This window comes from Oryx dammah, unplaced genomic scaffold, assembly GCF_014754425.2.
Source record: "Oryx dammah isolate SB20612 unplaced genomic scaffold, SCBI_Odam_1.1 HiC_scaffold_11231, whole genome shotgun sequence".
NCBI classification, from domain to species: domain Eukaryota; kingdom Metazoa; phylum Chordata; class Mammalia; order Artiodactyla; family Bovidae; genus Oryx; species Oryx dammah.
The window spans coordinates 932-25,841 of NW_024080624.1; the positions used below are offsets into that span (position 1 = coordinate 932).

The 24,910-nt window shown below is 39.2% G+C and overlaps 1 protein-coding gene across 1 annotated transcript; it reads right to left on the reverse strand.

Annotated features, from left to right (window-relative positions):
* Positions 1-2,619: 2,619 nt before the first annotated feature.
* On the reverse strand, positions 2,620-24,131 carry LOC120861225 (GLIPR1-like protein 1; the record flags this gene model as incomplete). The annotated part of the gene is made up of 4 exons (XM_040236863.1): positions 23,955-24,131; positions 10,804-11,049; positions 7,796-7,896; positions 2,620-2,705 (listed from the first exon to the last, which is right to left on the reverse strand). Coding segments are annotated over exons 1-4 (610 nt in total), but the record flags the coding sequence as incomplete, so codon positions are not given.
* Positions 24,132-24,910: the final 779 nt, after the last annotated feature.

Consider the following 24,910-nt stretch of genomic DNA (forward strand, 5'->3'; position numbering starts at 1 on the left):
TGGCTCAGAAATGGCACATCAAGTCCTTATTCAAGGAGAGGAGAAACAGTCTGGGCTTCTTGATGGGAGGAGTGGTGTGCATGGAGAGGAGGGAGGAATCATTTATGGTCATATTTAAGGACATCAAGAAACAGAACATGCTACCAAAATGAAGAGAAAAAACAATCTTGAAACTAGAAACAGACTCACAGGTAATCTGGATGCTGGGGTTTTTTAATAGGGAATTTGAGTGTGTAATAATGGAGCTGACTGTGCCAAAAGGGGACTGACCAAAGATATTGTAGAAGAGAAAGGCAAGAGCCAGATCACACTTGGGTTTGTTGGCCTCAATGCATAGAACCTGATTTTCCTTTTGTTGCAAAAAGAAGCAATTGAATTTTAAGAAAAGTGGTTTTATCTGATATTTTATTTTGTTTTCTCTCCCCCGCCCCACGCCAGGGGGAGTGAAACAACTTGGAACAGTAGGAAGAGAAGTGGGGAGGCTGCACTAGTTCAGGCAAGAAATGGCAGTGATCTGGATCCTGGTAAGGAAGGGGAAGTGAAAGAAAAAGACTATCACTTTATTTTTGTATCTTGTAGACTAGAAAACTTCGCAGTTTAGAAATATAAGCTACTTTGAATGTAATCTCATTTTAGAGAGACCATGCTTTCAATTTATTCTTTTTTTTTCTCTTTTTAAATTGGAGTATAGTTGCTTTCCTAGCATCAGAGTCTTTTCCAATGGGTCAGCTCTTTGCATCAGGTGGCTAAAGTATTAGAAGCTCAGCTTCATCATTAGTTCTTCCAATGAATATTTAGGGCTGATTTCCTTTAGAATTGAATGGTTTGCTCCTGCAGTCCAAGGGACTCTCAAGAATCTTCTCCAGCACCACAATTCAAAAGTATCAATTCTTCGCTACTCAGCTTTCTTTATTGTCCAACTCTCACATCCGGACATGACTACTGGAAAACCATAGCTTTCACTAGATGGACCTTTGTCGGCAAAGTGATGTCTCTGCTTTTAATATGCTGTCTAGGTTTGTCATTGCTTTCCCTCCAAGGAGCAAGCATCTTTAATTTCATGGCTGTAGTCACTGTCCATAGCGATTTTGGAGGTAAAGAATCCACCTGCCAATGCAGGAGAACGAGGCAGCAGAGGATGATGGTTAGATAGTATCAACAACTCAGTGGACCTGAATCTGAGCAAACTCTGGGAGATAGTGGAGGACAGAGGAGCCTGGCGGGCTACAGTCCATGGGTTCGCGAAGAGTTGAACACAACGTAGGGGCAAACAGCAGCATAGTTGCTTTACGATGTTGTTTTAGTTTCTGCTCTACAGCAAGTGAGTCAGCTATATGTTTACATATGTCTTCTTTTTGGATTTCCTTCCCATTCAGGTCGCCAAAGAGCATTGAGTAGAGTTCCCCGTGCTGTACAGGAGTTTCTCATTCGTTATCTCTTTTGCACACGGTGTCAATAGAGTGTGTATGTCAGTCCCAGTCTCCTAATTCATCCCACCCCCGCCCCTTTCCCCCCTTGGTATCCATACACTTGTTCTCTACATCTGTGTCTCTGTTTCTGCTTTGCAAATAAGATCATCTATGAAAATAAAAATAAACAAATGGCACCTAATTAAACAAAGGCTTTTGCACAGCAAAGCAAACTATACACAAGACGAGAAGACAACCCTCAGAATGAAAGAAAATATTTGCAAATGAAGCAACTGATAAGGTATTAATCTCTGAAATATACAAACAGCTCAATATCACAAACCCCAATCAATTTTTTTACTTGAAGTATACATGAATATGGAATCATACATAGCTCATAATTGGAAAGATTGATGAGCTATTTCAAAGTGAATACACCTAGATAACCACAGCATAGGTCCAGAAAGTCCTCTGGTATACTTTTCTAATGACTAACTCCTCTTTCCTCTCCAAAAGTAACCGCTATCCTGACTCTAAACATAGATTAGTTTTGTATGGCTTTGAACTGTATATAAGTGGAATAATTTAATCTGCATTTTTGTGTCTGTCTTCTTTTGTGGCACCGCATCTTTTACAGTTTTTAAATTATCTCTTCTCTTCACCCCCTTCACTCGGTCCTCAAACAGGAATTTATGCTTATCCTTAAAAAGTAACTTTGTACTGGGAACTTGTCTGTCTGCTCTGAGAATCAAAAATTTATACTTAAGTCTTTGTCCTGAGAACCAAAAGACTGATGAAGGAAGAAAAAACATGTTGGCTGTAAATCACAATTAGTTTGGACACTGATTCAGGTATTACTTCTGAGTGAGGCACTATTTAATAATAACTAGTAAAAGGAGGTAGAAGGGAAGCAAACACAACTAAGAACAACATGCCAGTCGATAGCATTTTGGGTGTGGCAGCATTCGCTCTGCTATACCTTACTCCTTCCAGGCTTTTGGCCTGAGAGAAAATACTCACTGACAAAGGGAGGGATCATCTGGATTGAAATATGATCATTTATGACAAATGCTTTGTATCATCAAACAGCAGCAATCAAATTTTATCTTCTCTTATAACATTGAGGGTCCTAATTTAAAAATATAATGAATTTCTGGGAACTTTGTTTTCCAAGAAAATGCCCTGATTATTTTGTTTCCCGTTTTCTTACGGCAGAGTTTGTTTTCGCAAGTATCTCCTTCACACATAGAGCAGGGTGTTCCAGTCCTGTAAGGGGACGTATTTAGATAGTTTCCTCTGTAAGAAAGAGACACAGTGATTAGCTAAGTAGTTATTAATGTCTCTAATTTTGTGTATGCATTTATGCAAGTTGTTTTGGTCCCCAACCATGAATATTGACAAGGAAAATAACAACATAAGTCCCAATTTTGTGCTTTTTTCTTTACAAAAGAAATTATTAAACTATTAAAGTAACTATTAAAATGATTCTTTACAGGGTATCCCCAATCCTTGTAGCAGTTATATTCTTGAATATTCTCTAGGACACAAGTTAGATGCAAACTCAATATAATTATGTGTGTGACAGCACAGAGACTTTGCTATAAACACTAATTATCTGCTGATTTTTTAATGGAATAAAGAAATTTGAATCACTCATGAAAACATAGGTTTTATAGTTTATTTTATTATTATTTTTTATTTATTTATTTTTTCTAATTTATTTATTTTTTATTTTACTTTACAATTCTGTATTAAAAACACAGTATCATACTAGTTTGATTATGTACCAGAAAGATTTGGCAGTTATTTTGCCTAATTTTCAGGAATATAAGCTGATACATGGTAACAAGTCTCTCTTTTTTCTTTTCCCACTTTCATGTCTGTGGAAGACTTTATAAACTGTTACTCATCTAGAGTACACAAAGAAAAACATAAGAACATGACTTGTATTCCTTTAAAGAATATGCCGCAATTTATTTATTCATTCAACTGTTGATGGATATCGGGTTGTTCCAGTTTTGGGTTATTACTAGTAAAGTTACTATGCATATTTTGATCATTCAGATATGTCTTTATATGGCTATACATTTCCTTGGATATATACCTAGGAATGGAATGAATAGATCACGTAGTAGGTGCATATTTAACTGGTAAAGAAACTATGACAATGTTTTTTACAAAGCAGTTGTAGCACTTCATATTTCCACCAGCAGTGTGTGAGAAGAGAAAATGTTTAGCCATTCTGATTATTGTGTCATGGTATTTACTGTGGTTTTAATTATATGCAGAGGACATCATGAGAAACGCCAGGCTGGAAGAAGCACAAGCTGGAATCAAGATTGCTGGGAGAAATATCAATAACCTCAGATATTCAGATAACACCACTCATATGGCAGAAAGTGAAGAGGAACTAAAAAGCCTCTTGATGAAAGTGAAAGAGGAGAGTGAAAAAGTTGGCTTAATTAAAGCTCAACATTCAGAAAACTAAGATCATGGCATCTGGTCCCATCACTTCATGGAAAATAGATGGGGAAACAGTGGAAAGAGTGTCAGACTTTATTTTTTGGGGCTCCAAAATCACTGCAGATGGTGATTGCAGCCATGAAATTAAAAGACGCTTACTCCTGAAGGAAAGTTATGACCAACGTAGATAGCATATTGAAAAGCAGAGACATTACTTTGCCCACAAAGGTGCGTCTAGTCAAGGCTATGGTTTTTCCAGTAGTCATGTATGGATGTGAGAGTTGGACTGTGAAGAAAGCTGAGTGCTGAAGAATTGATGCTTTTGAACTGTGGTGTTGGAGAAGACTCTTGAGAGTCCCATGGACTGCAAGGAGATCCAACCAGTCCATTCTGAAGGAGATCAGTCCTGGGTATTCTTTGGAAGGAATGATGCTAAAGCTGAAACTCCAGTACTTTGGCCACCTCATGTGAAGAGTTGACTCATTGGAAAAGACTGATGCTGGGAGGGATTGGGGGCAGGAGGAGAAGGGGACGACAGAGGATGAGACGGCTGGATGGCATCACTGACTCTAAGGACGTGAGTCTGAGTGAACTCTGGGAGATGGTGATGGACAGGGAGGCCTGGAGTGCTGCAATTCATGGGGTCACAAAGAGTCGGACACGACTGAGTGACTGAACTAGAACTAGTACTTTACAGAAAAAATTTTAGTACTGGTATAATGTCGCTGCTGCTGCTGCTACTAAGTTGCTTCAGTTGTGTCCGACTCTGTGCGACCCCATAGGCGGCAGCCCACCAGGCTCCCCTGTCCCTGGGATTCTCTGGGCAAGGACACTGAAGTGGGTTGCTATTTCCTTCTCCAATGCATGAAAGTGAAAAGTGAAAGTGAAGTCACTCAGTTGGGTCCGACAAAAGTGAAGTCACTCAGTTGGGTCCGACTCTTTGCGACTCCATGGACTGCAGCCTACCAGGCTCCTCCATCCATGGGATTTTCCAGGCAAGAGTACTGGAGTGGGGTGCCATTGCCTTCTCCGGGTATAGTGTTACATATAGGCTTTTCATAGATACACTTTATTAGATTTAAGACGTTCCCTTGTATTTTTAATTATCTGAGAACTTTCATCAAGAATGAATGAATGTTTGACTTTTTCTCAGTCTATTGAGATCATATAACCTTTATTTATAGGTTGATTAATATGGTGAATTACACTGATTTTAGAATATTAAAACAATTCTAAATTACTGGAACAAACTCCCTTTGGATAAGATGTATGATGCTTTTACTGTATAGGATTCAGCTGCTAAATTTTGTTTAGAATTTTTCTACCTATGTTCATAAGAGATATTGAATAAGATATGAATAGGTATTTCTCCAATGAAGAATGCAGATGGCCAACAGGAACATGAAAAGATGCTTAACATTGCTAATTATTAGAGAAATGGAAATCAAAACTGCAATTAAGTATCACCTCACACCAGTCAGAATGGCTATCATGAAAAAGTCTGCAAACAGTAGATGCTGGAGAGGGTGTGGAGAAAAGGGAAACTTCCTACAATGTTGGTGGGAGCAAAAATTGGTACAACCACTACAGAGAGCAGCACAGAAGTTCCTTAGAAAACTAGAAACAGCTATCATATGATCCTACAATCCCACTCCTGGGCATCTACCTGGAGAAAACCATAATTCAAAAAGACAAGTGCCCTGCAGTTTTTTGCAGCACTATTTACAATAGCCAAGACATGGAAGCAATGTAAATGTCCATCAACAGATGCCTGGATAAAGAAGATACAATCTATATCTATCTATCTATTAATGTCTTTCTATCTATATATTTGAATCACTTTGCTGGGCAATTGAAAGTAACACAACGTTGTGAATCAGCTGTACTTCAATAAAATTAAATTACTTCTGCACAGATTAGAAAAAAAAAAAAAGAGATTGCTCTGTAGTTTTCACTTTATTTCTCCTTTGTAATTTGTGTCTCTTGAAGGGCTATTGTTTGCTATAAAATCTACAATATCTGATATTAACATAGATCCTGCTACTTTCTTTCTAAGAATGTTAGTATAGTAAAACTTTCCCCATCCTTTTACTTTTAATCTACTTGTATCTTTTAATTGAAATATACTTCTTATAGGTAGCATATAATTGCATCTTGATTTTTTTATACCATCATCCAGTCTTTGCCTTTTTATTTGGGTATTTGTATTTACATTTGATGTGATTATTAACATAGATTTAAGGCTATCAGATCTTATTTATTCTATTTGTCTCATCTGTCCTTTGTTCCTTTATTTCTTTTTCTGCTTTCCTTTGGATTAATGGAATTGTTTTTTTAGATTTAATTTTACCTGCTTTGTTGGCTTATTTGATTTTACTGTCGGTTTGTTATATGAGTGGCTACTTTAGGGTTTATAGTATGCATCTTTTACTTATCACAGTCAAGTTAAATTATTCCTCTTAACATTGACTAGAAGAACCTTAAAGGAATTCACATCCATTTTCTCCTCTCAGCCTTTATGCCATCATTATCACAGATTTTAACTTTACCTATGTTATAATCTTCACAATACATTTCAATTATCTTTGGTTAAATAATTATCTTTTGAAAGGCAAAAATAAGGAGAAAACATCCTATGTATTTACCTATATAGTTACCGTTTCCAGTGGTTCAAACATATTTCACTTTTATTTTTGAAAAATGTTTTCACAGAATATAGTGTCCTTAGTCAACAGGTTTTTTTTTTTTTTTTTCCTTTCTGTATTTAAAGATATTTCTGTCTTCTCTCTTGCATTGTTTCCAGTGAGAGATCTGGAAATCCTTATCTTTGCTCATCTGTATGTAACACATCTGTATTTTCTGATTGTTTTTAAGATTGTCTCTTTATTACTGGCTTTGAAAGGTTTCATTAGAAGGTGAATTGGTATAGTTTACTTCACCTTTCTTGTGATTGGGGCTTGCTAGATTTCTTGGTTCTATGAGTTTGTAATTTTCCTTAAGTATGCAAAGTTTTGGGCCATATTTCTTCAAATGTTTTTCTGTCCCTTCCTCATTCAGGAAATCAATTCCCTCTAAAGTTATCTCACAGCTAACTGATGCTCTTTTTATCACTTTTTTTGCTTTTTTGGATTCTTTTTTTCTCTGTGTATTCTGCCATGGATGGTAAAAATAAGTGTTCTACAATTTCTTTGGTATTTATAAAAACTGTACTCTACCCCAAACTTTTAGGCCATCTATTTGTCATTCTTGTTTTCACTTGTTACTGAGAGGGAATGGAAGAAAATATAGAAAGAGATATACACATTTGTATCTCTCCATGGCAACTTTCACAAATATCATGTCCTTTTTGCCAAGCCTGTATGTTTATTCTTAGCCTATATTTTAATCTTTTCTGCATTTTATTTTTACATTTTTGTTAAAGTGTTGGATTATTAACTGACTTAATCTTATTCCTTGTACAGATATGCTGAATTTGAGGTCCAGAATTTCACTTTTGGAGACTCTCACTAGGCTTTTGTTATATTTCATTTAGATATGCAATTTCCAGCAAGGCAGCCAAAAACTTTTGGTACTCTTTTCTTAGAAGAATGTGCCTCTCACTCTCATTCTCAATCATTTACTCATTCAATTATATTAGCATCTGCCAAACTATTTTGCATTCCAGTATTTAAATATTACTGTGGCAATATCTATTTTCTTACTTAAGAAATGATCTCCATCACTTCCTCTCTCAAGTTTAAATCATTCATGATCAGCATAATTTTTCACACATTCTCTTTTATTTTATCTTTTGATTAGCATTATAGAGGGAGACTGTGCTTATCAAAAATGTATTTGTCTCTTTAGCATAGCATTATACTTTTGAAAACAATCGATTAACACGTATTTCAACTTAAAATATTTTTAATAGCAAAATAACTTACCTAGGTCCATAGTTACATACAAATAGTACAGTGTCAGAGCTCCCAAGTTTTGGACAAATTCCAACTGCACAACCAACTTTATATGAATGGGCCCAAACTACCTATAAAGAAAGGAATTTTTAAAAAAATATGCAAAACAACTCTACACAAACAGTGCATTATCGGAACAGACATAATCTTTGCCATGCTAGAAAAAATGAATATACTTAAATATTTATTGTCTGTTTTCTTTCTTAATTTCTAAGGTTGAATTTAATTTTGTTAAAGCTGCATTCACGAGGCCACCTAACTAGGTTTTCCTCACTGGCTGTTTTCATAAATCAAAATGTGTCACGGCTCACTGATCCAGGATCGCCCAAAGCAGATGATCCTCCTTCTTATGCATCGTCAGAAGGTCAATGGTAGCCCAGCTGCTACATCATAACGCCTACATTCATTCACTTCACCTCATCACATGATATGCATTTTATCATCTCACATCATCACAAGAGGAAGAAAGGTGAGCACAGCATAATAAGATACTTTGAAAGAGAGAGGCCACATTCAGGCAACCTTTATTAAAGGATATTGTTATAATCGTCCTAATTTATTACTAGTTATTGTTACTCTCTTGCATGCAGGTGTGCTAAGTCACCTCAGTAGTGACTCTTTGGACTGCAGCCTGCCGTGCGATTTCCCAGGCAAGAATCCTAGAGTGGGTTGCCATGCCCTCCTCCAGGGATCTTCCCGACCCAAGGATTGAACCCACGTTTCTTACCTCTGCATTGGCAGGTGTGTTATCCCTAGTGCCACCTGGGAAGCCCATTGTTAATCTCTTACTGTGCCTAATCTACACATTAAACTTCACCATTAAGTATATATGTGTAGGGAAAACATAGTAGGGTTTGATACTATCTGAAGTTTCAGGCATTTACTGTGTCCTTTACAGATAAGTGGGAGGAACTATTGTATTGAATTCTGCTTGTTAGCAGGATACCTGACATTTGAGTCCATTATCTGTTTTCCCATCAGAAGCCAAACCACATTCTTTGCAAAGAACATCCATCCTGAGAATTTCCGCTCTTAAACAGCGTTCTGTTATTGGACAAAGAGTGATTAGAAGGGAGGCAGGAAACTGCTAATTTCTCTGTTCTGTGCACCTCTGAGAAAAATGACTTTCTTTAAGACACTATATATTCATTCAACTTGAGAAGATGAGTCAGCTTGGAGAATAAAGTTAGCTTTTTCTGTTGCCTATAGGGGCCTTTCTAAGAGCTCAGTGCCATGTCTAGGATTAGTTTAGCTAAAAAGTGACTTCCTTTTCTCATCAAAAACTCTCACCCAAAATTACCAAAAGAATTGGAAAATGATAGGAAATAATGTTTTTCAAGGTACTGAACATCAGGCAACAATGATGATGCCCCTGAGAGTTGGAGGGAAAAGACGTCTCAGCTTACTGTACTGAGTGAGTTTCCAGGCTGTGGCTGGGGGTTAGGGTGGTGGAGAAGTCAGGAGAAGCTTGATGGAATCACAGAGTTGAACGACAGAGCTGAGTGTCTGGGGAGACCAACAAGCAGGAGTCCAGGAGGGCTGAAAATCTTCTAGTGACACAACTGTGGAGGTCTGTAGGGGGTCCTCACCATCAGTTCCTCAGAGCACTAATCACAGCATGCACGTGAAAAAACTCCCCCTGGCCTGGACAGGCATTGCGTATAAAAACTAGAGGGAGGGATGCAGAAGCTTACATAGGGCCAGCAATTGGAATAGTGGGCTAGTTACCACTAGTAAGACTGGAAAATTCCATAATTTCTGGGGCATCCAGTAGAGTGTACAGAAGAAACCTGCCTCACTGATGAGAGAGAATTAGCTCAAGACTCACTACTGCTTTAATTTCATCTAACACGTTTCAAAAGCAGAAACCAAAAGGGACAGACAAATTCCAAATAGCTATATCCCAGAAGACAGTTAAGAATACTTCTAGGTATATATATAAATCCAGCATCCAACATTTACAAACTTGGCAAGATTTACAAACTTGGGACTATACCCAGCATGAAAAGAAGCAGGAAAATTTAACTAATAATGAGGAAGGAAAGTCAGTTAACTGTGGGAAAACTTCAAGTGGCCTTCTACATGGGCAACTGGGCTCTGGGAAGACAAGACCAAAGGATAGACAGACATAGTTTTAAAAGAATGACTACAGTGGGATATTACTCAGCCATAAAACAGAGTGAATTTGAGTGAACTGTATATTAGCACATACATATGCAATCTAAAACATGGTGCTGATGAGCCCATTTGCAGGGCAGCAATAGAGATGCAGACATACAGGACAGACTTGTGGACACAGAAGGAAAAGGTGAGGGTCGGACGAATTGAGAGAGTAGCATTGAAACATCCGCACTAGCATATGTAAAATAGCTATGGGGAGTTTCTGCGTAACACAGGGACCTCACCCCCTTGTACTGTGACAGCGCAGAGGAGTGGGGTGGGGATTGGGGTGGGAGGGAAAGGGGAAGGCGATTTTGCAGACGTATGGCTGATTTATGTTGTACAATGAGACCAACACAACACTGTAAAGCAATTATCCTCCAATTAAAAGATAAATTTAAAAAATGGCTAACATTTTTCCAAATGTAATTTAAACTCTAAACCTATAGTGCCAAGAAGCTCAGTAAACTGCAGCACAAGAGACATGAATAAAAGTGAAAATTTTTGAAATTGCTTGAGATGTGTAATAAAGGAAAAAATTTAAGGCAGTCTGGGAAACCAAGGTACATTACATAGAGAGGAATAAATAAAAGAATTACAGTAGATTTCTTGTTGGAAACAGTGCAAGTGACATGATAATGGAGTAAGATTATTAAAGAAAAAAAAACTTATTACATAAAATTTTTTCCAGTAAAAATATCTTCCAAATGAAGGTAAATTTTCCAGATATTTAAGAGAAACTCTAAAGGAAGTGCTAAAAATTTGTCTTATGATTAAAATATGTATATATAAGAATTAATAAAATCTGAGATATTTACCTGTGTATAATGGCCACAAATTTTGGAACATGATCTTGTATTAAACGTATAAGAATTTCTTTCATCATACCACATACTTAGAGTAGATTGTGGTGAAAATAAGGTTAATGGACCTATCCAGAAATTTTCTCCAACAAAAGGAAAATTTGGATGGCATTGAAATAATTGTGATAAACAGGAAGTGTTGCCGTAATTGCAGTTGTGTGCCCATGTTTCAGCAGTCTTTGCTAAAGCTTTATCCCAACTCTGAAAGATAAAAATAATTTACATTGAATTGTGTAGATTTATCTGGGTTAAAGTTATTCTAATGACTATAATAAATTAATTTTTATGTAATTGTTTTTACTGAAACAGAGTTTTTAGTATTTATTATGTTCACAATTATTTTTATTTGGTTTTGTTTCAGAAGCACTTACTTAGTACCCACTGTATGTCAGTTCATTTTTTACTTTCACCTAGCAGTGAAAGTAGCACTTTCACCTAGCACTGGGCCTGGCCCAGTGAGACACTGAACAAATACAATTGAATGTGATTTAAAGAAGTTTGAGTTCACAATCTAGTAATTGAAGAAGGTTACACAGACATATCATAAGTAAACTATGAGAACACATTTATAATTAAAAAGAGAAAAAGTCTCTTAGCACACTAAGAATAGAATTTCCTTAATTTGATCAAGAGTATCTACAAAAGAAAAACAAAATCCTATAATAAGCATTAATATATAGAGATAAAATATTTAAAGCTTTCCCTTAAGATTGACAGTGAAACACAATGTCTCATTATTTCTGCTTAAAATTGTTCTGGAGTTTAGGCAGTATAAAAAAAAGGGGGAGATATAAGTATATAAGACAAGATATAAACTGTATAATGATTGGATTATCACATTATTTACAGGTGGCATGCCTGGGTACATAAAAAATTCAAGTGACTATAGGAAGAAACTTATAAGTAATAAGTAAATTTATCAAAGTTGTCAGATACCAGGAGGAGGAATAGATACAAAATTGTATTTCCATATACACTCCAGAATCCAATAGCTTCAAAAATATCAAATACATATAATTAAATCTAATAAATCATGTAAAGAATTATCTCCAAACTGAAAACTACAAAACATTACTAAGAGAAATATTAATAGACAAATAAACGGAGAGATATTAAATATTCATGGGCTGGAAGATTCCATACATACTTAAAAAATATTGGTCTTGAATGTATTTCTAATGAAAATCTAAGTAGGTTTTTGAAGGGGTTGAAAAATGATTATAAATTATTTATGAATTCAAAGAACCTACAATAGTGAGTTCAGTTCAGTTCAATTTAGTCGCTGGGTTGTGCCTGACTCTTTGCACGCCAGGCCTCCTTGTCCATCACCACTCCCAGAGTCCACCCAAACCCATGTCCATTGTGTTGGTGATGCCATCCAACCATCTCATCCTCTGTCATCCCCTTCTCCTCCTGCCCTCAATCTTTCCCAGCATCAGGGTCTTTTCAAATAAGTCAGCTCTCCACATCAGGTGGCCAAAGTATTGGAGTTTCATCTTCACCATCACTCCTTCCAATGAATCTTCAGGACTGATCTTTAGGATGGACTGGTTGGATCTCCTTGAAGTCCAAGGGACCCTCAAGAGTCTTCTCCAACACCACAGTTCAAAAGCATCAATTCTTCGGCGCTCAGGTTTCTTCATAGTCCAACTCTCACATCCATACGTGACCACTGGAAAAACTATAGCCTTGACTAGACGGACCTTTGTTGGCAAAGTAATGTCTCTGCCTTTTAACATGTTCTCTAGGTTGGTCATAACTTTCTTTCCAAGGAGCAAACGTCTTTTAATTTCATGGTTGCAATTACCATCTGGTGTGATTTTGGAGCCCAGAAAAATAAAGTCAGCCACTGTTTCCACTGTTTCCTCATCTATTTGTCATGAAGGGATAGGACCAGATGCCATGATCTTAGTGTTTTGAATGTTGAGCTTTAAGCCAAATTTTTCACTCTCCTCTTTCAGTTTCATCAAGAGGCTCTTTAGTTCTTCTTCCCTTTCTGTCATAAGGGTGGTGTCATCTGCATATCTGAGGTTATTGATATTTCTCTCGGCAATCTTGATTCCAGCTTTTGCTTCTTCCAGCCCAGCATTTCTCATGATTTACTCTGCATCCAAGTTAAATAAACAGTGTGACAATTTACAGCCTTGATGTATTCCTTTTCTTATTTGGAACAAGTCTGTTGTTCTATGTCCAGTTCTAACTGTTGCTTCCTGACCTGCATACAGATTTCTCAAGAGGCAGGTCAGGTGGTCTGGTATTCCCATTTCTTGAAGAATTTTCCAGTTTGTTGTGATCCACACAGTCAAAGGCTTTGGCATAGTCAATAAAGCAGAAATAGATGTTTTTCTGGAACTCTCTTGCTTTTTCAATGTTCCAGTGGATGTTGGCAATTTGATGTTTGGTTCCTCTACCCTGTCTAAATTCAGCTTGAACATCTGGAAATTCATGGTTCACGTACTGTTGAAGCCTGGCTTGGAGAATTTTGAGCATTACTTTACTAGCGTGTGAGATGAATGCAATTGTGCAGTAGTTTGTGCATTCTTTGGCATTGCCTTTCTTAGGGACTGGAATTAACACTGACCTTTTGAAGATGGTGGAGGATAGGATGGGCTTTCTCTCCACAAATTCATCTAAAGATCATTTGAACGCTGAGCTAATTCCATAAAATAACCTCTGAACCCTGGCAGAGGACACAGGGCACCCAGAAAGGCAGCCCATTTTATTTGAAAGCTGTAGGACAATATGGAGAAGGCAATGCACCCCACTCCAGTACTCTTGCCTGGAAAATCCCATGGATGGAGGAGCCTGGTAGGTTGCAGTCTATGGGATCGAAAAGTCGGGCACGACTGAGCGGCTTCACTTTCACTTTTCACTTTCATGCTTTGGAGAAGGAAATGGCAACCCATTCCAGTGTTCTTGCCTGGAGAATCCCAGGGATGGGAGAGCCTGGTGGGCTGCCATCTATGGGGTTGCACAGAGTTGGGCACGACTGAAGCGACTTAGCAGCAGCAGCAGCAGCAGGACAAAATATAAAAATAAAAATAGAGACAAATTAGTTAGGGATGGAGGTCCATTCTGGGGAGGGGTAGTGAAGGAGGAGATGTTTCCAAACACCAGGAAACTCTCTCACCAGTGGGTCTGTGGGGAGTTTTGGAATCTCACACAGCAACATAACCGGGAGGAGAAAAAAAAAAACACACAAAACTCACAGATTAGGTGCCTAACCACAACTTCCAGCGGAGAAGTAGGCTAGATGCTCATGTCCACCACCAGAAAGCAGTGGCTGAACAGGGAGCCCGGGCTGCATTGCTTAGGGTAAGGACCGGGCCTGAACGCCCTGAGGAACATTTGAGGGAGCTAAGGTGAAATAGCAACCCAAACTGGAATAGCCAGAAAGAGAGAAAAAAAAAAAAAAAAGAGAGAGAGAGAGAGAAAGAGAGAGAACTTTCCCATGAAAAGCTCTAACCTAAGGCACTGCTGGCCCGCTCACAGAACAAAGGACTGAGCAAATACCAGAGGAGAGTAGCTGGCTGTGAACCGGCCCATGCCCCAGCAGAGGCAGAGGGCAGGCAGGCAACAGCCAGAGGTAGGGGGAAAGGGGCAATCTCAGCCCCAGAGACAGCATCCCCTACCAAATTGTGAGCAGGCTCCTGGTTGCTAACCAAGTCTTCCTGGGATCCTGGACTGTCGATATCTGCCAGCTGGGTTGCAGCCAGAGATCAGCCTCCCAGAGGAGACACATGGCACACCAGAGACGGCGCCCCCGCTGCGCATCCAGGAAACCAAGCGGCTGGGACTGGGGAGGTGATAAGATGCACCACCCACCTGGGGAGAGTGCACTCGCAAGGCACCTGGTAGCCTGAGATGCTTGGACCAGGGAAGGGCACAAAATTCAGGTCCGACCGAGTCTATGCCTTTGTGGAGTGCTCAAGAACCTGAACCTGAGAAGTTTACACCTGAGATGTGTACACAACCCAGGGCCCGCTTTAGACAGTTCCCCTGCAGGGCAACCTGGACCCTGAGCAGTTTAGACTGGGAAAGCACACACACCATGAGCAAGGGCAAACCTAGTGTGGCCCAGACACTGCAAGCAGTCCCCACACATGCCAGTGATATTTGTTTGCAGTGTTCCTCCCTCCCCACAGCACGACTGAACAAGTGAGCCTAAATAAGTGACCACCTTCACCTCCTTGTGTCAGGGTAGAAATTAGACACTGAAGGGACTTGCAAACAGAGGAAGCCAAAATATGGAAGAGGGAACTGCTTTGGAAGGTGCAACAGATTAAAACACTGTAGTTAACATCGACTACCTAGGAAGGGGCCTACAGACCTTGAGAAGAAGTATAAGCTGGAACACAGGAACTATCTGAAAATGAACTGAGCCCACACAGCCCTCAGGAGCTCTAGAGAAATATAGTAAAATAGATATATATTGCTAGTAACATTTTTTAAATTTTAAAATTTTTTGTTTTATTTTTATGTTATTACTCCTTTAATTTTCATTTTTATAACCAACTACTACCTTGTAAAAAAAAGACCCTATTTTTAAAGCAAATTTCATATATATACTTTTATAATTTTTGTGATTTTGTTTCATTTTTTTTAATATTGTATTTTTGAGAGTCTAACCTCTACTCTAGATTTTTTACTTTGCTATTTTGGTATTTGTTATCAATTTTGTACCTTTAAGAATCCAATCTTCAGTACCCATTTTTACTTAGGAGTGTGATTACTGGCTTGACTACCCTCTCCCACTTTTGACTTTCCTTATTATCTGCCAGGTCATCTCTATCTCCTCCCTCCCTCTTCTCTTCTCTACCCACTCTGTGAATCTCTTTGGGAATTCTGGGCTGTGGAGAACATTTAGGGAACTGATTACTGGCTAGATCTGTCTCTCTCCTTTTGATTCCTCCTCTTCTCCTCCTGGTCACCTCTATCTCCCTCCTCCCTCTTCTCTTCTCCATGTAACTCTGTGAACCTCTCCAGGTGTCCCCCACTGTGGAGAAACTTTTCATCATTAACCTAGATGTTTTATCATCAGTGCAATATGGATGGAGAAGTCTTGAGGGTACTGTAAGAATAAGACTGAAAACCATAGGCAGGATGGCTTAAATCCAAAACTTGAGTACTCCAGAAAACTCCTGACTCCAAGGAACATTAATCAATAAGAGCTCATCCAAAAGCCTCCATACCTACACTGAAACCAAGCTCCACCCAAGAGCCAACAAGTTTCAGAGCAAGACATACCAAGTTAATTCTCCAAACGCAGGAAGATAACCCTAAGCATTAAAATACAGGCGGCCAAGTCACACTAAACCCATAGACACCTCAAAACTCACTACTGGACATTTCATTGCACTCCAGAGGGAAGAGATCCAGCTCCACCCACCAGAACACTGATGCAAGCTTCCCTAACCAGGAAACCTTGACAAGCCACTCGTCCAGCCTCACCCACAGGGAGGAGCCTCCACAATAAAGAGGTGCCACAAACTTTCAGTATAATGAAAATGTACCCAAAACACAGCAATCTAAACAAGATGAAAAGGCAGAGAAATATTCAGCAGGTAAAAGAACATGATAAATGCCCACCAAACCAAACAATAGAGGAGGGGACAGGGAGTCTACCTGAAAAATAATTCAGAATAATGATAGTAAAAATGATCCAAAATCTTGAAAACAAAATGGAGTTACAGATAAGTAGTCTGGAGACAAGGATTGAGAAGATGAAAGAAATGTTTAACAAGGACCCAGAAGAAATAAAAAGAGTCGATCAATAATGAATAATCCAATAACTGAGATGGAAATCACTCTGGAGGGAACCAACAGTAGAATAACTGAGGCAGAAGATAGGATAGGTGAGGTGGAAGATAGAATGGTAGAAATAAATGAAGCAGAGAGGGAAAAAGAATTAAAAGAAATGAGGACAACCTCAGAGACCTCTACGACAATGTCAAATGCCCCAATATTTGAATCACAGGAGTCCCAGAAGAAGAAGACAAAAAGAAAGGCCATGAGAAAATACTTGAGGATATAATAATTGAAAATCTCCCTAAAATGGGGAAGGAAATAGCCATCAACGTCCAAGAAACCCAGAGAGTCTCAAACAGGTTAAACCCAAGGCAAAACACCCAAGGACACATATTAATCAAATTAACAAAGGTCAAACACAAAGAACAAATATTAAAAACAGCAAGAGATAAATAACACACAAGGGGATTCTCATAAGGATAACAGCTGATCTTTCAATAGAAACTCTTCAGGCCAGAAGGGAATGGGAGGACATACTTAAAGTGATGAAAGAGAAAAACTTACAACCCAGATTACTGGACCCAGCAAGGATCTCATTCAAATATGAAGGAGAAATCACAAGCATTACAGCCAAGCAAAAGCTCAGAGAATTCAGCACCACCAAACCAGCTCAACAAATGCTAAAGGATCTTCTCTAGACAAGAAACACAGAAAGCGTGTATAAACTCGAACCCAAAACAACAAAGTAAATGACAACAGGATCATACTTATCAATAATTACCTTAAAGGTAAATGGGTTGAATGCCCCAACCAAAAGACAAAGACTAGCTGAATGGATACAAAAACAAGACCCCTATAAATGTTGTCTACAAGAGACCCACTACCAAACAAGGGACACATGCAGACTGAAAGTAAAGGGCTGGAAAAAGATATTTTAGGCAAATGTAGACCAAAAGAAAGCAGGAGTGTCAATGCTCATATCAGATAAAATAGACTTTGAAATAAAGCCCGAGACAAAGGACACTACTGAATGATCAAAGGATCAGTCCAAGAAGAAGATATAACAATTATAAATATATATGCACCCAACACAGGAGAACCACAATATGTAAGGTAAATGCTAACAAGTATGAAAGGGGAAATTAACAGTAACACAATAATAGTGGGAGATTTAATACCTCACTCACACCTATGGATAGATCAACTAAACAGAAAATTAGCAAGGAAACACAAACTTTAAATGATACAATGGACCAGTTATACCTAAGTGATATCTATAGGCCATTTCACTCCAAAATAATGAATTTCACCTTTTCCCCAAGTGTACATGGAACCTTCTCCAGGATAGATCACATCCTGGGCCATAAAAGTAGCCTTGAGAAATTAAAAAAAATTGAAATCATTCTAAGCATCTTTTCTGATCCCAATGTGGTAAGATTAGATGTCAACTACAGGGGAAAAAAAACTATTAAAAATACAAACATATAGAGGCTAAACAACATGCTTCTGAATAACCAACAAATCACAGAAGAAACCAAAATATTCATAGAAACAATGAAAATGAAAACACAAAAACACAAAACTATGGGACTCAGTAAAAGCAGTGCCAAGGGGAAGGTTCATAGCAATATAAGCTTACCTCAAGAAACAAGAGAAAAGTCAAATAAATAACCTAACTCTACACCTAGTTCCAGAAAAGCATCCATTTCTGCTTTATCGACTATGCTAAAGCCTTTGACTGTGTGGATCACAATAAACTGTGGAAAATTCTGAAAGAGATGGGAATACCAGACCACCTGACCTGCCTCTTGAGAAATCTGTATACAAGTCAGGAAGCAACAGTTACACCTGGACATGGAACAACAGACTGGTTCCAAATAGGAAAAGGAGTACGTCAAGGCTGTATATTGTCACCCTGCTTATTTAACTTATTTGCAGGGTACATCATGAGAAACGCTGGACTGGAAGAAACACAAGCTGGAATCAAGATTGCCAGGAGAAAAATCAGTAACCTCAGATATGCAGATGACAGCAGCCTTATGGCAGAAAGTGAAGAGGAACTAAAAGGCTTCTTGATGAAAGTGAAAGAGGAGAGTGAAAAAGTTGGCTTAAAGCTCAACATTCAGAAAACGAAGATCATGGCATTCGGTCCCATCACTTCATGGGAAATAGATGGGGAAACAGTGTCAGACTTTATTTTTCTGGGCTCCAAAATCTCTGTGGATGGTGACTGCAGCCATGAAATTAAAAGGCACTTACTCCTTGGAAGAAAAGTTATGACCAACCTAGACTGTATATTCAAAAGCAGAGACATTACTTTGCCGACTAAGGTCCGTCTAGTCAAGGCTATGGTTTTTCCTGTGGTCATGTATGGATGTGAGAGTTGGACTGTGAAAGAAGGCTGAGCGCCGAAGAATTGATGCTTTTGAACTGTGTTGTTGAAGAATACTCTTGAGAGTCCCTTGGGCTGCAAGGAGATCCAACCAGTCCATTCTAAAGGAGATCAGCCCTGGGATTTCTTTGGAAGGAATGATGCTAAAGCTGAAACTCCAGTACTTTGGCCACCTCATGTGAAGAGTTGACTCATTGGAAAAGACTCTGATGCTGGGAGGGATGGGGGCAGGAGGAGAAGGGGACGACAGAGGATGAGATGGCTGGATGGCATCACTGACTCGATGGACATGAGTCTGAGTGAACTCCAGGAGTTGGTGATGGACAGAGAGGCCTGGCGTGCTGCGATTCATGGGGTCGCAAAGAGTCGGACACGACTGAGTGACTGAACTGAACTGAACTGAATGATGACCCTATATGCAAGGCATCAAAAGAGACACAGATGTAAGGAACAGTCTTTCGGACTCTGTGGGAGAAGGTGTGGCTGGGATGATTTGAGAGAACAGCATTGAAACGTGTATATTATCTTATGTGAAACAGATCGCCAGCCCAGGTTCGATGCATGAGACAGGGTGCTCAGGGCTGGTGCACTGGGATGACCCTGAGGGATGGGATGGGGAGGGAGGTGGGAAGGGGGTTCGGGATGGGGAACAAATGTACACCCATGGCTGATTCATGTCAATGTATGGCAAAAACCACTACAATATTGTAAAGTAACTTGCCTTCAAGTAAAATAAATAAATTAAAAAAAATAGAAAACTGACTTTTTCCAGTCCTGTGGTCACTGCTGAGTTTTTCAAATTTGCTAGCATATGGAGTGCAGCACTTTCACAGCATCATCTTTTAGGATTTTAAATAGCTCAACTGGAATTCCATCACCTCTGCTAGCTTTGTTCATAGTGATGCTTCCTAAGGCCCATGTGACTTCATATTCCAGGATGTCTGGCTTAGTTGAGTGATCACACCATCATGATTATCTGTGTTGTGAAGATCTTTTTTGTATAGTTCTTCTATGTATTCTTGCCATCTCTTCTTAGTATCTTAATATCACTTAGCATAAGGTCTTGCAGATTCTTCCATGCTGTCACAATTGGCATGGTTTTCTTTGTTGTTTTTTTTTGTTTTTTTTTTAAGGCTGAATAATATTCCATTGTTTGTATATACAGGCTTCGCTGATAGCTCAGTTGGGAAAGAACCTGCCTGCAATGCAGGAGAACCCGGTTTGGTTGGGAAGATCTCCTGGAGAAGGGATAGGCTACCCACTCCAGGCTTCTTAGGCTTCCTGGTGCCTCAGCTGGTAAAGAATACACCAGCAATGTGGATTTTTCTTTATCCAGTCATTTGTTGATGAACTCTTTGTTGTGTCCATCTCTTTGTGACCCTATGGACTGCAACATGCCAGGCTCCTCCATCCTTCACCATCTTCCAGAGCTTGCTCAAGTCATGTCAGTTGAGTCAGAAATGCCATCCAACCATCTTGCATCTTGTGTCCAAAGTGTTGGAGCTTCAGCTTTAGCATCAGCCCTTCCAATGAATATTCAGGACTGATTTCCTTTAGGATTGACTGGTTTAATCTCCTTGCTGTCAAGGAGACTCTCAAGAGTCTTCTCCAGAATCACAGTTCAAAAGCATCAATTCTTTGGCTCTCAGTCTTCTTTATGGTCCAACTCTCACATCCATCCATAACTACTGGAAAAACCATAGCTTTGAAAAGACTGACCTTTGTCAGCAAAGTAACATTTCTGCCTTTTAATGTGCTGTGTAGGTTTGTTTTAGCTTTTCTTCCAAGGAGCAAGTATCTTTTAATTTCATGGCTGCAGTCACCATCTGCAGTGATTTTGGAGCCCCTCAAAATAAAATCTGTCACTGTTTCCATTGTTTCCCCATGTATTTGCCATGAAGTGATGGGACCAGATGCCATGATCTTAGTTTTCTGAATGTTGAGCTTTAAGCCAACTTTTTCACTCTCCTCTTTCAGCTTCATCAAGAGGCTCTTGGGTTGTTTCTATATCTTGGTTATTGTGAATGAATGAATATGGACATGCAGCTATCTCTTCAAGATCCTGACTTTTTTTTTTTTTTTTTCAATTTTTTTTTGGGAAGAAGCCCAGAAGTTGGATTTTGGATCATATGGTAGTTTTATTTTTTAATTTCTAAAGGAACCTCCATACTTCTCTTCATAGCTGCAGCACAATTTTAAATTCCCATAAACCGGGTACTGTGATTCAAACTGTTTTACAACCTCACCAAAACTTACCCTAAAATTTGTGTTATTATTAGTTATCAGCATAACAAATGTTTGTAGGTAAGAAGAACAACAATCTGAATATAAAAGCCATTAATTCAACAAAAAATAGGGATGAAAAGATAGCAAAAGGATGCTAAATCTATTTACAATAGCAAGAGGATCAGTAGATATCCTCTTATTCTTCACACTAGTGAAGCAATTATCAGATCAATGACTTTGGGAGCGCTTGTTCTACTGCCTGTCAGTGAGCTAGCTGAGTTTGGGGGAACCCCTTTGCCCAGAGAGACAGGCTGAATCCTAATTCATTTTCTCTACAACCTGTGTAAGTATGAAATTAAACTTTTTGTTTCACTAAGCCACTGAGATTTCAGGGTTTATTTCGTACCAAAGCCCAGCCTAGCTTCTTGTAAAACTTACTGCTGGAAGTGGGGTGCAGCCATTATACAAATCCAAATTCATACCACTTGAGACCTAGGTAGGAGGGATCCTTGCTCTTGGTCCAGACTTTATAGGACATTGCATATTACACACACACACACACACACACACACACACACACACACACACACTTTTCCTCATTTTAACCGTAGCACGGGTTTACTGTGACCCACAACACTGAATGTCTGCCTCTTTTGCCACGTTTTAAAGCAAAAGGCTTCTGTATGTGAATGGTAAAAGGCTTGTGAATATTGTTGCTGATGACACTAGAGACAGACGTCACTTCAGAGTCCAGGAAAGAGTTGAACCATGGAAGCGCTTAGGTTAAAAGATTAACTTGTCAAATCTTTCATTTCAGCAGGAAAGCAGTAGATACATGAATAATATAATATTGCTTGGAAGTACTACTGAAGATCTATTTCATCACTTCTCCACATTCCCTGATTTCAGTTATAAAGGAGATATTTTGCAATGATAACAAATTTCTATTACTGTTGAGTAGGGATGCGTGTAGTTCTTTATGTCACCTAAGTGAAGAATGACATCAGTTCTTCACATTGGCCACTAGATGGGCATAAGCACCAGAACGGTAAATAATCTCGTATTTATAAAAATATTTAAGAAAACAATTAAATTTCCAAAAACATTAAAAATATTTAAAATACTTAAAGTTGAAGACCGTTCATTATAACTTTAACCCAAACCCTACATATTAGATTTATAAAATTATAATTTTCATAGAAAGTTTTGATGACTTTAGAAGAAATGAAAATTTACTTAATAACATCAATGAAAATGAGCAAAATTATTCTGACCAAATCAAATCTGAGCAAATTAGATGAAATCTCTGAAACCACATATTCTTTACTAAATGAAAATTTAACTACTGAGCCACCAATGACATGCGGCCTTCCGTTTTTGTACTTCTTCTGGGTCACAAATGTTAGTGGCGAGTTTGCCCGAACTATGTTGGCAACTACAGTCAGCAGTGAGAATATTAACGTCAGGGGAATGATGGCAATCCATGTGATTCAGAAACTAAATATCTGAAAAAAATGTGATCTATTATTCAGGGTGCAGATCATAAGTTGAAGCTGAAGCTGAAGTCAGTAAACTGAACATTGATAGTATTTGGCGGTTGTTCTGTGGGTTCAACAAGTTATCATAAAACACTGGCAAGTTTGGAAGAAGAAAGAGAATCAGGAAATGTGGGGCTTTTGAGGAATGGAAAAGAAACTACTTCTATGTAGCATATTATAATAAGATTTTAAAAAGACTTTGAGAGACCAAGTCTGTAAAACTTTCATGTGATTAAAAAGCCTCAGGGCAAAGAGATGTCTGTGACTCCCAGGAACTCCTCTTAAGTTTTTAAAAACTGCCTTAGCAAATGGAACAGGTTCAGACTGTAGCAATTTCCCCAAAATTCATGTTTCAAGGATACTGCCATTAAGATGAAAAATAAAAGCACCACAGTGAGAAATCAAAGAAAGATTCAAAAACTTCTCCAAGCTGCAGTTTAAGCATGAGTATTGGTACTTGGAACTGACTGGAAGCATAAGGCCAAAAGACCTTCAGAGTTCTGGAGACAGGTGTATTCCCAAAGATATTGTGAACCTGTTATGAAAAAGCAAATGAATGCAAGATATCTTAAATGACACTTAGACCTTACTGTGGGCAGAAAGCAGTCTGAGAAGGCTATATAGTCCTCAAGAGAGCAGAACTCCCAAAGTCCACTTCAGATTGGTCCAAGGAGAATGGTGGATAAGGATATTTCTAAAGATAGAAACCACAGAAAACAATGGACAAGGGAACTCCTACCCCCTCTAATCAAATCACTTTTCTGACTTCCTGTAGAGCAGATCTTCTAACACCTGCCCTAAAGATTTCAGAATTGCTCTGAACCAATGTTTGCTGTGTGGTTCCCACTTGTTCGTTTGCTGAATGGATAAATGTTTCCTATAGTCTTGTCTTATCATTGCATACTGTTTACGTGCGGGACAGACAGTCACTAGGCCAAGAGTACCCACAACGATCCACCACCCGCCTTGGCCCCAGCAAACCTGCGTAAAAGGGAACTACGTCTAGGCAAGCGACAGCTTCAAGTTTCCTTTCTCGTGCACTCTTGTCACTACCTTGGAAGAGACAGCTCGGTCAAGGCGTAATTTTTAGATGCATGCTGAAAGTTCCAGACTGAGTTCATACAAATGAGTCCATGAAACTCATTGCCCAGATACCTTAGGATGCACCAGAGAAGTGAGATCCTAGCCTGGATTCTCCTCACCATGTACTTCATGTCGGCTGCGGGGGGCGAGACGTTGCTCCGCGCTTCATTGTGAAATCTGAGGCACTCCTCTATAAACGTGTCATCCGTGATGGAGGGAACTTTGGGTGGCGATTTACTGGCTACCAGACAGAGACCTAAGGTCCACAAATAGCTCAGTTTCTTCCTGAGAATCATGGTGCGACGCAGAAAACGCTCTGAGTCGCAGACCCGTAACGGCTCAGTCAGTCTGGCTTTCCCGGCCACTGGCGTCCTGGCTCTTCCGTTGGCTGACTTCCGGAGAGGGCTTGAGGCCAGTGTGCGCATGCGCGCAGCGGGGGCTCCACGCAGAGGGGCGCGACAGACGGTCAGTTCGCCTGTACAGAAAGTCCTAGGCTGCGGGGTAAAGCCTTGAGCCGCTTTGTGGTGCAGTTTTACCCATTCAAGCACCCATTCAAGGTGCTTTCTGAGGATCCAATCCGGAATCACTGCAGAGGGGGCCTGGATTGTAAACCAGATTGCAACATGCAGGCAACACATCTATGGAAAAGTGCAACGTGTATAGGATGCCGACAGTGGACCGGGCCTGTGCAAGCAAAGCCTTAAAGAGTGGTAGATCCATAGATTTAGCTTCGAGTATGGCTTTAAAAAGTTCATTGTTTGGAATAAACTTCAGCATCATATTGTGTGTTTCCTTAGAGACTGGCAACAAAACTCGAATAGGCATTTTAAATACTTGATGACATACAGATCCTTATTACCGGGTCAAACACTTAATTATTTAAGAATTTGCTTCTGTATTCTCAGCTGAAGAGACTGACTGCACCAAACAATGAACATAGACATGTGGAACAGTGGACAAAATCGTTCCTTCTTTATACTTAAATGAGGAACAGGGCTACCGTTTAGAGACTAGTAAACTTCAGTTAAAGGACTGCTTTGGTTGGGATGCTGAAGACTAGGACAGAGTATAACTG